The 16,576-nt window shown below is 40.3% G+C and overlaps 1 protein-coding gene across 2 annotated transcripts in view; it reads right to left on the minus strand.

Moving 5' to 3' along the window:
* The window catches only part of TGFBR2 (transforming growth factor beta receptor 2), a 318,252-nt gene that overhangs the window by 287,387 nt on the left and 14,289 nt on the right, over window positions 1–16,576 (minus strand). For both annotated transcript variants that reach the window (XM_071735448.1, XM_071735449.1), the window contains exons 2-3: window positions 4,070–4,241; window positions 2,320–2,510 (exon numbers count right to left, since the gene is read on the minus strand). In XM_071735448.1, coding sequence (XP_071591549.1) covers window positions 2,320–2,510; window positions 4,070–4,241 — 363 coding nt within the window. The remainder of the gene's footprint in view (window positions 1–2,319; window positions 2,511–4,069; window positions 4,242–16,576) is intronic.

Genomic DNA, 16,576 nt, shown 5'->3' on the forward strand with positions numbered 1-16,576 from the left:
TTAAAAGAAACACTAATCCTCACAATAAAAAAGGAATGACAAAGCCTCAATTTTTTCCCCTCCCAGTTGGAGCTAATGCTTGTGTTTGTGAATGAACTGGAAATATTACAAACTGAAGTTTTACATTACTTTAATTTTTATCTTTACTTATCCACTTACTTCATGCAAGTGCAATGCACAGTTTTCATAAGTCACCTAGAGTGACTGCAGCACATGACCTGGAAGGAAAAGCTCCACTCCAAAGAGTTAAAGGAATTAGGGCAAAAGACTGAGTTTTGATTTATACTACAGCTCCTCTTAGGATGATCTGGAAGAATGAGAGAGGCTGCAGAGCTGATAGCAATGAAGGCACTTGGGGTTGAATTTATAGTAGTTTTCATAAACATACACACAGAAGACACATATTTGTCAGAGCAATTCTATTCAGCTACATAGCTCCAGGGGAAACAGCTATAATGTGACTAATTTATAACAAACCAGTCAAAATGCACAAGGTTGTGGTTAGCTTTGTATAAAAACTCTAGACACTGTGAGACCTTTTCACTGGGAACACATTCTCTTCAATAAAATCAAGGCAAGATGTTAGAATTGGATGGTGGAACTGTCACCTGTGCTCACACAGCAGTATGTACTCCAACCCTTTTAAAGCCCATCCAGCTAAGGGCTGGCCATACCACTATGGATCAGCAGTCAGGTTTTCTGATTTCAAATCAAGCTTGGGGAAGGGATGAGGAAGAAGGAAGGAGGTCACACCAGATATGAATAGCCTGGGCCAAAGAAGAGAAATACTTTCTATCTTGCTTCTGGATAAATTAGTGTGGTCTTGCAACCCAAACTCGTCATCTTTCTTGGAAGGCCGGGAAAGAAGAGCTAAAAGGCACTCAGATAGTTGTCCACCTCACTGCAGTCACACACCAGGCTTCCAGGAGTGGAAACAGTATCCCAACCTTTCATTATCTCATATAATGAGGATTTGATTATACCCTTGTCCTGGTTTGAGAGGACCAGGATAGAAAAACCCTGCCTGGGACACCACCAGGAACTGCCAACCTGTTCATGTGGCAGTGATAATGGGAAGCAGCTGAGCCGATGGAAGGAGAGAATGGGTCAAGTGACCCAAATGAACCAGTCACAGTAACCCTTCTCATGGTGTTCAGTATAAAATGGCTCCCAAGAGAGGTCTCTGGTACCTACTGTGGCTAGCTAGCTTCTCTGGTATGGTTGGTTGGTTGGTTGGTTGGTTGGTTGGTTGGTTGGTTGGTTAAGGTACTCCTTGCTGCCATTCCTTCCACTGCTCCTTGTCTCCTCACCAGAGGACATAATTTGCCAAGACAGGTTGCCTTCTACCTACTTAAGCTTGTAAGTCTCTCTCCCTTATTACCTTCTTTCCCCTGAGAGGGCAGTGGGGAATAACAGAGAGCATCACCCACTGTCTAAAACTGTGACAATCCTTTTCTGAGGAACTTACAGGTGATAATAACAGGTGCTGTGTGTCATACTCATTTAGAGGTGCACACACAAAGTTCTCTGCAGGAGGCCTCACACTTGCCTGTGAGAGACCTGGTTTAGTAAAAGAATCACTGTGGGATCCAGCAGGTAGGAGACAATAAAGTGCTTACATGCACACATGCTCATCTCTCTGTGCAGCATGAGGTCCACCAGCTCTGCCTTTACTGTATTTGCAATGATCAAGATAGGTGTTCATGAAGCAGCACTTGTGATTTGGTCTAAACTCAGAATTTAATCATTTAGCTGAGCTCACGTGTGTGTCCTTGTGCTGTAGTAAGCATGAGGTAGCACATCCAAAAGTGAAGAAACCTGTCTCCTTCATGCTCACCACAGAACAAGTGCAGTTTCAACACAGAAGCTGACTTTAAATTCACATCCTATCAAGTTACTTACTAGTATCTGTACACTCTTAAGAAATACAGCCTTTCAGAAGAGGCAAGATCTTAAATATGGCATTTGCCTCTTGTTTATACTTTGATATAATTAGCACGTTGCATTTCAGTGTCTCAACAGAACAACTTTAAACATCGTGCTTTCATCTTTCTTTTCACTAACTTTTGAGTTAGTTTTTGAATCTCTTGAGGCAAGTATCAGACTTACTTTGAAAGGAAGATAACCTGGCACGAAGAAATATCCCCTCAACAGAGAAAAGAAAGGTTGAGATTTTTGCAAGACTCAGAAGAGACCAAAATATTTCCTGCCCCTAGAATGTTCCTCCACAAAATGTGATTCCAACATCCATTGATATGACACAGTACGTATTACTTGCAAGGTATAGTCTAGGAATACAAGGTAAATTATTGAACCTACCTGATGGAAAAATTATCATATCATTGCATTCTTCACCTGTACAGGAACACATGAACATCAGTCCCCCATTTTCCTTCTTTTCCCTCATCAAACACTGCTCTGAGCTGGAATCATCCAACATGTGACCATAGAGGGATCCCTGGGGGTCATGGCATATTGTTTCTAATGTGACGTTTTCATCATTTTGTCTCCTAAAAATGAAAAGTAGAAAATTGAAATTAAAGATATTTTACAAAGGGAGCAGACAGGACTGTGCCTGCCTGAAATCTGCCTCTTTTGAGAACTCAAATAGGACTTAAAGAGTATCATATGTTCTCTGGCTTTTCTGAATGGGGTAGATTTGGCTGTGTCTGGGGTCCTCACACTAGGGCATTTGTAAAATTGTGCAGCTATTTCTGTATCATATTTCCACTAAACTCCAATAAGTGCCTTTGAAAAAATCACCCAGAATTATGCAGGCTAATGCTCAATGAACTACTACGAACTTCAGAACATACTTTTGGTTTTTGTGGTCACTGTGCAGACAGTAAAGATCTGTGGGAAATTATGATAAAAACGGAATTATTTTCTCAAAATCTGAGGAATTTCTAGTGAGGTTTTTTTTTTTAGCCTACAAACTGCACAGTTTCTGCACTGAAGGAGTTATCCTTCAGTTGGATTAAAACCAACCATAGAACTGGTACAAACTAGCGTTGCCTTGCTGTCAGGGAAATTTTACAGCTGATAAACTGAACCTTATTCCTGTGTTTTTCCCTGGTCCACAGATTTAAATTTCATTGACACCGGACTCAGAGGCAAAGAGAACTTTAAATACAATTCTGAACTCATCTGCCTTTTGGACAAATCAGCATGAAAAATTCAGAATGTACCTTAAATTGCACATGGCTGCTATTTATGGCAATAATAGACACTGACTGCTTACTAAAGGAGCACAGGACCAAAACGGAATAGCACACCAGATTGATACTGCATTTCAAGTGTCTACTTCAAATTATGCTGAACATCTCTTCAAGTCAATGGACACAATAAATAAATGAATTATTGGATGGACACTCAATAAATGAATTAATTATGACTTCCTGTGATTCTAATTATGTGTGTTCCTTGTGTTCAGTTACAAGTGCTTCTGATTTTCTTAAGGATTAGTTTACCATTTGCGGAAGGGCAAAATCCCAGCTTTCAGACTGGAATGCAAGTATAGAGTCAACAAATCCTAAAAAAAGTGTTACAACTTGCCTTCATATGCTCTTGATTTCTTTGAACCTAGACATAAGCTATGTAAAAAAATTGCCATGCTTACATCAGTCACTACATACATAGAAGATTATTTTTTAACCATTAAGAAAAAGTATTTGTACCTACCCATGGTAAATAAAAATAAAAATACATAATCTAGTTCACTTTGCAACCTGTGACAGAATTGTCTTTCTTCAATATTTGCCACTACAATCCTCTCTCAGTCTCAAATCTGTTTCTACTCTGAGTGCTGTGGGTGGATGAAGCTTAATAGTTTGAGCAAAAACATGCCTCTCTTCCAATAACAGCATAAGCTTTAAAGGAAAAAAAAAATGCCCAGAACGTTTCATATCAGAATTGTTGTTAACCTCAAGCAACTTTCAGTATGGAAGCAAGACAGCAAAGCCTGGTGAGGTAGCAGGGACAGTCTGAATATCAGAACAACTGATGGAAGTACTAAGTAATGATGAATGATAGTGTGCTCCCCTCCCACATATATGAAGAAATAACTTACCATATAGCAACACAGACTTCAGTATTATTCTCACAGATAGCAGTGATGTTGCAGTTGCTCTTGCACTTATGTTGGTTTGAGCAGGTTGTTACTTTAACATCACAAAATTTGCATAGGTTTGGTATTTGCACTCTGTTTCCCTTATTTCTGTCTACAGGTGACATACTTTCTCCTGAAGAAAAAAGGAAAAAAAAAAAAAGAGAGGAAAACTCAATAATGATAAACTATCAGATTGTTCTCTTGCTCGCTATGAAGGTAAGGTTTTCAGCAGCTGAAAACTTTCCCTCCCTCCTTCAACAAGAAAATCTTTGACCAGTTCTCTCTACAACACATCAAATGACACACTGTCAAGACCAGCTTAATCAATGTGAATTTGAAAAGTGAAATCAACTTCTGTAGGCTTCAGAGGGAGCAGGCTGGAGAGCTGGGCATAAAAGAACCTGATGAGGTTCAATAAGAGCAAGTGTAGGGAATGAGCTCATGTAATTTGCTACCGGAGACTTCCTGGGGTAACTCAAGGGGACTTGGACTCAAATTAACTTGAAATGACAGGCTGTCTTGTAGATGTCTGCTTTGACCCAACAGCTACATTTTTGCACCCAAGCATTGAAGAATTACTTGCTTACTGGTCCTGAGTCTTAGCACTCACCATCTGCTTCATTGTGGTAGTAGTAAGGGATGAGGTATTTTTTGTCCCGGTATATGGATTTCAGGAAACATATTTTTAGTTCAAAAGCTATTTTGAAAATCCAGCATGACTAAAAGGAACAGAAAATGCTAACATAAACTTTTTTCTAAAGCTAAAATGAATATGCAACCATCTGAAGTGGACCAGATTATCTACAATAGTTTCAGTCTGACTCATTTTGTAATATATTTGGAAAAGTAGGTTGAACCACTTTAAGGAGATACTGGGCTTCATATAGTAGAGCCACCTGCATGTTCATATTGCTCTCTGCAGCCACATGTTGCTAGTCAAGCAGTAATAGGCAACCAGGGATTCATAATTTCCCCCTCCTGCATTAGCTGAGAAATCAATTTTTTCCTTCTAGAACTTAACTATTTATTACCATTAGAATATTTTATTACAGGAATTAGGTACACATGCTTTTTCCAGAAGGAAATAAAAAGGCCTCTTGCTAACTCTTTCGATCGATTTCTGAGCCATTGTGAGGGACTGAGAGAAAAGTCCTCCCTCTCCAACCAGATCACATATCCTTCTCATCACTAGCATGGGCTCATACTGATCTAAGCTCTCTGATATTATTGCCATTGTAACTGGTGGCAAAATTACCAGTGATTTTGATGGTATAGAAGAAGTTCCTACACAGAGTTGAGGGTTATGATGAACTGTATGAGAGCACTTATTTGGGTGGAGTATGCAGGCAGTATGTTACAGACTAGATGAATTTTAACCCCCAGGTAAATATTTCTTGTTCTTAAGTATTTGCATTGTGACAAATCTAGGAGCCATGCAGAAGAACAAAGCCTCATTGAAGTAGGTGTAGTAGGAACTCAAAAGGTCTGGAATCTAGTGTTCTATAAAATACGTGTTAATATAACCATCATTATGGCAAATTGCTCTTCTCCTCTGGATGGTACCTCTCAGCCACTGTATGTTGGAGAGAAATGAATAACTTTACCCACGTTCCAGTAATGATCAAACCAGCCTCATAATTAGGGACTGTCCCTCTACCCGCTAAGAAACAATTTTTGGTCCTAAAAGCCTGGGTGAACAATAGCGACAAATATCAAGGGACAGATAAAATGACTCATCCAAGTTCACACAGGAAACCCATGGCAGGGTTCCAAATGGCTTACAACTGAGCACGAGAGGAAGACATCTGCTGCTCAAACTGCAAAGACTTTAGCTGCATCTACTCTGCTTTCAGCTTTGAGCTCAGATGGCTCCGTGTATCAATGAAGGATGGATGTCTCTGGCACAGGCACGACTCAGTCCTCTGTAGTACCCACAGCACTGGAGCCAAAAGCTACATGAAGTCAGGTCCTCAAGTAAACTGGTTCAAGCACGTTATGTTTGTTGAAAGGCAGGGCTCAGTCCTGTGCTGTTCCCAACCACGTCAGGTTCTGCCAAGACTCAGCCACTGGAACAAACATATGAAAATATGTTTGGACCTCTGCCAAGGAGGGATCTCCAAACCAAGCAACTTGATTACAAGAACAAAACAAAACAAAAACCCAAACAGCTCTCTGGAATGCAGCAATCCGCTGCAATGTCACAGAACTTAAGTTTCTAAGTTAAAGTGGTAGGCCTTAGTTCAATTACTAGAAAAAGGCTGAGTAGTTGGGCCCAGCTAATATCTGTGCAAGTTAAATTAATGGCAAAAGCTAATGGGATTTTAGGACTTCCAGAACTGACTACACTTGAATTTTCTTCTAAAAATTAAATTCTTTTAATAGTGGCTAATAGTGCAGTGCCTCTCTATTCTTGCAGGTGTTGATATGTTGTTGTTCATTAACAGAACTTGGCGTTGCCCATTATGATAACCCTTCTAGTTCCAAACTAGAGCCAAGTTTTGGCTTTCCCCTGCTAGACTGATGCTAATATTTCCCTGTCAGATTAATGCCAAAATCAACCCCTGCAAAGGGCCTGAGGTGAAATCTGGAGTTTGATGTGAACCTCAGTGTCACTTTCTTCTGATCACTAAGGCTCTGAGCACTTAGAAATGCAGGAAAGATTGGTCTCCTTCCAAGTTACATGAACCCAGACCTATTTCTAATCAGCAAAATCCTGCCTGAAAAATTACCGGTTGGATAGGGATTCTTCCCTAGGGAATTAGGGAATTCACTAATTCCCTATAGAGCCCACAATCAAGAAGTGTTTCACAACCAGCAATACTACTCCTATTCTTGTGTGTCTATGTCTAAAAATTCTTGACTATCCTGCTGCACACTTCATATTCCATAAGTCATCTCCTCATGGTTTTCTCCCACTCAGAGAACCAAAGTCACTTGAACACTGTGGACAGAAATATCCTTTCATTTTGCATGGGGGAAAGAAAAAAAAAGAAAAAAAAAGAAAAAGAGAAAGAAAGAAAAAAAAAAGGGAGAAAAAAGGGAAAAAAAAGGAAAAAAGAAATGGGAAAAAAAAGCATATAACAGAAAAATCAACAGAGAAAACACAGATTTGCAAATCTAAAGGAAGCCATCCTAAAATGTGTGCTTGTCTCCTAAATTTGAGTTTTGCCATCTACTCTCTAATGTTAGTTTTCTTATTTTGACTTCTACAGGAAGCCTAAATCTAGCTTTCCTTGCCTCCTTGTCCATGGAGAGGACTCCTATTAAAAGACTGCGGTTTCTTGGCTAAGAAGCTGTCAACCAATCAGTTCAGCATAAATCAGTCACCATGGTTAAAATGAATGGAATATGCAAGCTACCCTGTGGGGTGGATATTATGGAAGAGACACCAGAGAAACCACAAAAGAAATACCAGCTCAATGGGTTCCAGAGGAGCCAAGCTTTCAGGACAACACTTTTACTCTGTGGCTCACATCTTTAAGATTTATCAGCACCTTGTGAACAGTGCACCTCACTCAAAATCCACTGTCTTGAAGTTGTTAGCTTTGTGTCTGTTGTTTATAGATGCATAACCTCGGGCTATAGTCTACATTCCTCTTATATATTTTTTTAAATATCATTTATAATTTAAATAAAGCCCAAACCAACATACTATCTTTTTGGGAATGCCTACCCTGGAAAACTTTATTTATGTCTTCAGATACATTACACAAACAGCAGCCAAATTCTCTTACTCCTATCTTGTGAAATGCAGTTACTGGATTTCTATTCTCTCATCCAGTGCCTCTGCACATGTATACATATAAAAGAGTATTGCTGAGCAGATAAATCCCAACCGTTTTGTTTGTTTTTTTTTTTGAAAAAGTGATGAAGGAGGTGTTGGGATGGGAACTCAGCTACTCAGCCACTGTGAAATAATTCCAGCTGATGGGAGAGACTTCACTGTCTCATGGAAATCTGCAAGGAGGTGGATGCCAACACTAGAAAACCTTGAAGCAGACTGTCCTTGTTCTCCTGAAGAGCACAGCTCCATGACAGCCTGTCTCAGTAGAAAGTACAGTAGCAGCAATGAAGAACATCCAAGCTGTACTACCTTCTCATCCAAAACAAGGATTTCAGATTTTGCAAGGAATAGTCCTAAACATTTTTTTCTGTCTGCCTACCATCCCTAGTACATGATCTATAATCTCAGCAGAACTTTGATAGTGGTGGGGACACCGACAGCATCATGAAAGTGGAGAGGTGATGATGCCAAAGCACATTCTTTGCCATACAATAACTGATGAATTAACTGCAAGAGTGAAGGAGTCAAAGAAAATGTGTGATCCAAGCTTTGCTTTTATGACCTGGATATAGTCTGATGGTTATTCTTAATTATACTGATTATGTTCAGTCTAGTAATACAAGAGAGAAAAGACAGAACCATAATCAACCCCAAAAGTTAAAAAATCGTAAGTTACAAAATAATAAGACTAACCAGAGAGATCATGGAATTAAAAAAAAGGAAACCCAAGCCAAAATCTAAACAAAAAACCCCCAACTGCTGCGTTCTCTTTTATTTGTCACTGTTGCCTGGACTTTTAGAGTGCATTTCAGTCATGTTTTGAAACTTTGACCATAAGCAGGAGGGATGAAATTACTGTCTAACCTGCAAAATCAAAAGATAAAAAGGAAATAAATCACTGGAATCCAGGAGCTTGATCTTCAAGAAAAATGTCAGCTATCATATGACTCACCCTAAAATCACAGGAGTTATCAACACTGCAAATCACTTAACTCCCATGGCAACACCTTCAGGGATAACCCTATGAAATACATATTTTCAGTTTTTCAGTTACAGCTGTCAGTTCTAAGCTTAGTGCCACCATGAGTTGAAATGCAGTGTCACTCCGTGACAGATGCTCCCATACTCACAATGTGAGTGTGAGCTGTCTAGGACCCTGCTTTGGCTGCAATCCTTTATCTCAACTATGATTTACCCTAGCAGGATTATCATGGGCACGGGACTTCTGTGACAGTTTCTATTCAGATTAACAACAATGTTAGCAAGAGTGCTGAGACAACCTCAGACATGAGCTATCTTTTATGCACAAGTAAAATGTGAGAGGAAAACGGGTTTCATATGTGTTTAGCTCATTAAATGTTTAACTGTCTCTGGGGCAAGACTCCAGAAAACCACATTCCTACAGATTCTTCTGCAGATTCTCTCTGCTTCCACCTGTATCATATATAGTCACAGAACAATGTCACCCTAGTCTGCCCCTAGCAACTTACATCTCTTTTGCCCTCAGAAGGTGCTTCACCTCTTAGGTTTCCTTTTGATCTTCAGCCTTCCAGCTTAGCACAACAGCCACCTCAGTCAGTGCTTAAAGACATGGCTTTAAATGTACCAACTGGACTTTCGCTTGCAAAGTGGTTGGGACCTTTGTGTGATCAAACCTCATGGGGGCTCTGCAAAGGATAAAGATGAAAATAACTTCATTTTTATGTACATTCTTCTTTGGGAACTACTTGGAAGAGATGTCTGTCATGGCTCCTCCCTGTTACATCATGGTTCTTGCCTGCCATATGAAAAAAATCCAAGTCACACCTACCAAAAAGCAACAATACAATCATTAATGCAACGAGACACACATACATGCCTCCTATGCATCTATCACACAGCAAACCCTATCAGATGGGGGGAAAAGAACAGCCCAGTGGGGCCCACGGGCTTTCAGTTTGTGTGGGCTATGATCTGTGCTTGATCCATGACTGAGAAGCCTGCTAGGAAAGAAGAGGGCAAACTGGGCAAGCCATTCTGCCAAGCTAAACTTAGACAGAAGTAGTTTGCCCCCCCCTCCCCCAGCTGAAAGAAGGCCAAAGCAGAACTGGTTAACAGGGGGAGGGTCACTGATGAACTGCACTGAAATCCCTATTTCCCACCCACGGGCAGGTAAGAAGTGGGGGAAGGCATGTGCAGAGGGAGAAGACAAAAGGAAAAGGAGCAGGAGTTGGAAAACTTCATTTAACTCTTCTCAGCAGTGGAACTGCCTGGCTTTTAACAGCAAGGGGGACTGGCAAAACTTTGCTCTAGGGATTGCTGCAGGCACTGACACAGAAACAGAATCAAATCTGGCAGCAGCTGGGAGGAGGGACACAGAGAAAATGAGGGAGGGAAGAGCATACTAAGCTGGAGATGTTGAAGATAAAAATAATTCTTGTATTTAAAGCACTAAAATAGCACTATTTTTTCCCACTACTTCCAAAACGAGCTAGCACTGGCAGTTTTAATCATAAGGCAGGCTCTTCTCACTGGTACAGGGCTTGGCAGTGGACTGCCTCAAAGATGCCTAAGAAGGGAGCTTGAAGCTGACTCCTGATTGACATCAGTGCAGGTTGAGGAGAGTCCAGCTCAGCGCTCACACAGAAGGGTGAACACACTCTGAAAACAGGGAATAACAACGTTATTATGATGCTTCAAATAACGAGATGGATTTCAGCTGTGGATTTTAAACTTGCTGCTCTCTTCCACATTTTCTGGCCTCTGTTTAGCCCTCCATGGTAGGCAGAACAAAAGAATACTGGCTCTGGACAAAAAGGCTGGAAAAAATTGTAAATGATGGCTTCCCATAGGGCACTCAAAGGGACATTTCATCTTCTCCTGACTTTAACCCACAGCCTCCCTAACACAGCCAGTAAGCAACACACAGCACTGGAGAACTGTACGTGATATAACCTGAAGGCAATTTATTCACCTATCACCATAGGATCCTGTTTTTGCTTTTTTTTCTTTTCTTTTTTTTTTTTTTTTTTCTTTTTTCATTTTTTATATTTTTTTTCTGCATAATGCATTAAGTCTGGAATTTACTGGAAGCTCTCTTTGGTGGTTAACTCCTGTGGCTTCAGGTAAACAGGGAGTAGTCAGTACAGTAATGCTCATCTGCTTCACAAGATTAGGAAGAACTTTCCTTCTTTGTTGAATTAAGCATAATTCATGGTTCAGGACTGACATTCACATAGCTAAATCTGACCTGTTTATTAAAAACCATATCCTGTAACTTAGCCTCCTTTTGTATTCTTGCCTGCTCAGTGAAAGCTGACAGTGCTTCACTTGAAACAGAGTTGAAAGAGTATAAAAACTTCACCTTTGTACAAATATTATTTTTCCAATTAAAATGCACTGAAAATGGACAGCAGTCCTTCAAGGACCACACAGTTATTTCTGTGATACAGAAAAGCAGAGATTTTTTCATGCATGAGTCTCTGTGGCAACCCCCCTAGCATTTACAACACACACAATTGAAAACACACAGTCAGAAAAACACAAATGCGCTTCCACTCGCAGCTACACAGCCTCACCAGAATAAAACCAGCCAACTGAATTCTTTAAGTAGGCTGAATGGAGTTTCTGAACTTGTTGTACCTCTCCCTTCAGCTAGTTAAGAAAGCCTGTTTAGAGAAACATGCTTTTCTTCACTCCTGCCCCCTCAGCAGCCATCCCACCATCAGCAACCTACTTCAAAATACAATAGAGCTCTTCATTCTTCATTATGGCACTGGGGAAGGTGAATCATTTGTCTCGAAAGAGGCACATTTCCCTTCAAAATCTTAGTGTGTATTTCTCCCCTTTATTTCTCTCACTACAAGAGAAATGATGAATGTCCAACTTAAAGAGTCATGCAACCATATTTTCAAGTGTCTATTTATTAAATTCACAGTTTCCATCAGGGAAGTTCAGAAGTCCCTCTAGTACAGGTTGAGCAGTCCTTTGGGACATTTTCTAATATTGTTATGGATCACTCACTTGTATTCCATAGAAGGATATTGTGGCTTTTCAGTTTATCTGCAAGGCCACTGAATGTTCTCAGTACCACATACACACTGGGAAATTTATGAGATCATAAAAAAATTAATCATATTCTTAAGACATCAGCGCTGCTTACCTAAAAGCATCCCTTTATTACTTACTAGCAGTCCTATGTGTCTGTCCTGTGATATCTGCTTAATGCAAAGACAGATCTTGCCTGCTTTTTTAGGATCATCCTCATTGCACAGGCTACAGGTGGGAGGAAAGCAGAGACCTTTTGAAGTCTATTTCACAGGGCAAGTGACTGCATCTTCTGCTAAACCTCTGGGCAAGAGAGCACATTAAGATCTATGAGAGGGGCAAAGAGGCTAATGTCAAAAGTGTTATGGGATTCCTGTCACACTGGATTGCCCAACCCTACCAGCTTTCCAATAGGGAAATGCAGTTGTGGCACCTGTGATGGACAGAGCACATGGGTACACTTCCTACTTTTCCCTTACCCAGACAACTCTCGTGGTGGCTCCTCACTGCAGCGCCAGGGTGGGCAGCCACATAGCACACTGTGCAGATGGAGTCCTGCCCTCAGCTCCCACAGATCACTGCACAACCAAAGCCACACAGAAATAAAAAATAGTAACATACTTGATTGGCCAAACACTCACACATGACACCCCTACAGAGCTTTACTCATATTTAGTACGTTGTTTTGTCATCCTTAACTTTGCAAACGGCTCAGAGGAACTAAGCAGGAACTAAGCCTGACATACATCACCACATGAGTTAAACTGGTTAAATTAAATGGGCAGAGGTTTTACAGCTTTGCCTGTGGATCTTCACATCCTTTTAAAGCTGATTTACCTCAGAATAGGTTATATTAGGAACAAGCTTAGCTAGAATTGAGAATTACCACACAGCAAGTTGTTGCGCTTCATTCAATTACTTTTAAATCAGCTGTAAGTTCAAGGGGTGTGAATTCTGTACATGGAAAAACCTCTCACAGTTCTACTTTACTACCTATCTGCAGCTTTTTCACCAGGGATAACAAAGGTTAGATAGACAGCAGAAAACCATCTCTTCCAAATGCAAAATGGCAACGATTTAAAGGCAGATCTCTACATTGGCAGTGCGCAGAAACTCCAGTGGCAAAAAGCCAAATCTTTCTCCTGAAACTACAGTTAACTAAAGTTAACCAGTGTTGCTAAATATATATCCACTGGACTCTACTCTATTCAAAAGATCAGAGTAAGATAACTGAAATGTAGAGGAAAATGTGTAAATAATACCTAAATGCAGTTGCTGTGCCTTGTGAAGACTTAGTGCAGACAAGCAGATGTTTATTAATGCTGTTCATTCCCTCAGGAGACTGGCAGACACTAGCAAACCCTCTCTGGTCTCAGAGAAGAACCTCCCAGAAAGGTCATGAAATATGTTAGTTTGTGGGGAGATTTTTGTTTGCTTTTTAAAGTAGTGAGAATGAAGCACAGCCATTATGACTGTGACAAACCAGGAAATTCAAAGTTACATCTGACACCCCCATGTTCCTTTTGATACAGCTAGGTTGCTTAGTGAATCAGAAAAAGTATTACTCCTGGATTTGCCACTTCATGCTTTTATTTTTAATTTTATTTGCTTTTAGTATTGTCCCCTTAAAACTACTGACACACTTCCCAGACAAGTTTTGGAAGGCATCTTCTCTCTTGAAGGGCCCCTGCCACATTCTGCTTTCCAGAGCCCTCAGTGAATGCCTCCTTTGAGGGTGCCACAGCAGAGCCTCCACACTCACACACACCTTTTCTGACATCTTATTTTCAGTGTTGTTCCTCTTTGGTTCAATAAAATGCATATTTTGACAACAACAACTTCTTGGAGAAGTCCTTATACCATTTTAAGGAAAATAACTAACTTGTTTCTTAAGTATTGTGAACACAAAAGGTCTCCCCTTTTCCTTTGCTTTTTAGTGAGGCCACACAGAGAACATCTGCTCAAACAGTTTCAGCTTGTGAAACACAGCAGTGCTGCTCCCCTGCTCTGGTTATTTGTTCACAACCCTCACTGCATTTTCTCCTCCCTCACAGAAGGATCAGACTGCACCTTACTACACCTCCCCCCTCCCCCTCCAAAAGGCCAGTTTGACCCAGAACAGTTCTCCAGTCTAGACAACAATCTGACTACACAAACATAATAAAGAATGTGGTATGAGCAGTGGGAACCCACAGCTAGGGTAGGCAAAGCGAGGTATTTCAATTGCAGCAGAAGTGCTGAGTGCAGAGAAAAGTCTCTGTGGATCTGTGGCAAGGTCAAGATGCCCACTGGGCCTTGGATATGGGAGAACTGTTGTCTGCTGCTGTCTCCAACCTGAGAACAGTCTCATAGCAAATGCCCTGAGCCCTGAGAAGTCACAGCTCTTCCAGGAGAGGAAACAAAGGCTCTGCAGTTATTCTCTTCTGCCAGGCAATGTCACTGCAAGGGCAAATGGGACTTGCCTAGGTGTCCTCACATGGGTTATGACACTTTGGGGTCTACTCCAAGGACTGATGTTCCTCCTCAGAAATAATTGCAGAGGCATCTCAGGATAAGCCCCACAACTGTTTAATTCCCATGATGGGATGTTATTTGAACTTTGAAGCATAGAAGTAGTTTTGATGTCTCAAGTCAATTAATAACATCTATGGGAGACAGCTTAGAGGAGACAGGTATTACTCTCTGTGACTGTTTCCTAGCAGATCTTTACATCTCTTCTTCTCTTCTCCACAGGATGCTGAAGGAGTCTGCAGTTTTGTTTTGAGAAAACTCCTTTTTTTTTTTTTTTTTTTTTTTTTTTGTAGAAAGTATTACGTAAAAGGGACAGAGAACTGTGAAACACAAATATCCTCTGTCGGAAGTGAAACATCTGATCTTGCTGCAGATCTGTGATGTGAACATAAAAATAAAATTCAGTCACCCCAATTCTGCTCTGTTTCAGGGGAAAAGTCTGATGAATATTTACCTGAAACTATCACTAGTCTGGGAAAACGCTCTATAAATGCAGACAAGATTATTGCCCAAGTTTCACCTTTTGCTCTGAAACTTTTGCTGAACTTTAACACCCATCTCTGATTTCAAAGGACATGATTCTGACTGCATTTCCTCTTCTGTAAACTGGAAGCAAGATCCAGTTGGAGTCAAACAAAGCCAAACAATGGATTTGGGATTAAAAGAAAAAAAAAAAAAACAAAACAGAAAAACAAACAATCAAAAGCAGTCTCAAAATATGACAGTAAGTGGAATGGGTTAGATCTGTTTGAATATCAGTCTAAGTGTCACATTCAAGACAAGTAAATACTTCAGAATCACAAAGCACAAGGAGCACAAATAGCTTAAGAAAGGCATATAAAGATTTTGAGTACAACGGCATGGTTTGGAGTACATAAATTGCAGTCCCACTGATCAGTATTTAATTTCTACCCAGGTGAAGGTATTCGAAGCAGAGTTCCTTGATCTTTTTCCATGCACAACTCCATATTGCACCACTGTACTGGCCCTCCACAAGTGCACCTTTTGTGTCACCTGCTGGAAAATGTTCAAGTCATGAGTTAGGGGGTGTTTTGTGCCTCTGACCAGGATCCACACATTCTTTAAGCATGATCTCAACAACCTATTCAGCCAGGACTGGAAGTGATGGAGCAAACTGGCTTCAGCCTTGACTCTTTAGGACCACCTTAAGCAAGGATGTGCTTTGCATGGGGAGAGGCATGGGGAGAGGCTCTATCTCGTACAATAGAAAACTGTATGTGTGCATCCTGGTCACTACTGAACCATAGCAGAATTTCTATAGTGTTTTATAGCACACCAGTAAGTATGGGGAGAAGCTGTGTGCACACAAAGACTCACAGCTGCCCATTCAAAATAAGCACTTAAATGGATTAAAAGCACAACTGTGCTTTCAAACTGGCAGTCCTTACACAGTTACATGATTCAGAGGGATTTATTTATAAATATTTGTTTTTCCAGATAAAAAGAGGGTATTAGTGGGATTTTTTTTTTTAAAGTGCATTCACTGCCACTCTCCCTCAAAGAAACAAGGAAACAAAACAAAAATAAGGATGTGTTTAGGGTGCAAAATTTGTAGGCACAATTTAAGTCTAGATGATTCTGGTTTAACCTTAAAATAAAAATACTTTTTTTTTTTTTTTTTTTCCAAAACCATAAAGGACCTAATTTTGCTTAGCTTTTTGAAGACCCCTGGCCTTGAGAAATATTTGAAAGATCTGAAATTTAGGTTAAGGCACATCCCCTGGCCAAAGGATGTTCCTGCTACAGTACAAGTTTACAATGTCATCTATAGATTCTGGTAAAACAGAACCTATGCAATTTCTTTCTCTAGAGCTGAATATAGCCCATCCTTCTCAGTCTATTTGAAAAACTGTTTCCAAATAAGAAGTCTCATTTGACAAGTCCACATCCTTTACACAAACAGAGGCTTCTCTGTCAGTCACTGATGGGCAAACATGTTTATGCGGAAGCTCTGTTCAGAGCTTCTTTTTACTGGAAGGAACCATTTTCCTCCAGGAAAATAATATATATGAAACATTCTGTCCCCACACAACAAGCTTTGAATGACAGATTCAGAAAAACAGTATGAAAAAGAAATTACTCTCTTTCATAATCCATCAGCTCAGCTAAAACAGTAAATCAGAGGA

Source organism: Heliangelus exortis, chromosome 2 (genome assembly GCF_036169615.1).
Source record: "Heliangelus exortis chromosome 2, bHelExo1.hap1, whole genome shotgun sequence".
Lineage (NCBI taxonomy): Eukaryota > Metazoa > Chordata > Aves > Apodiformes > Trochilidae > Heliangelus > Heliangelus exortis.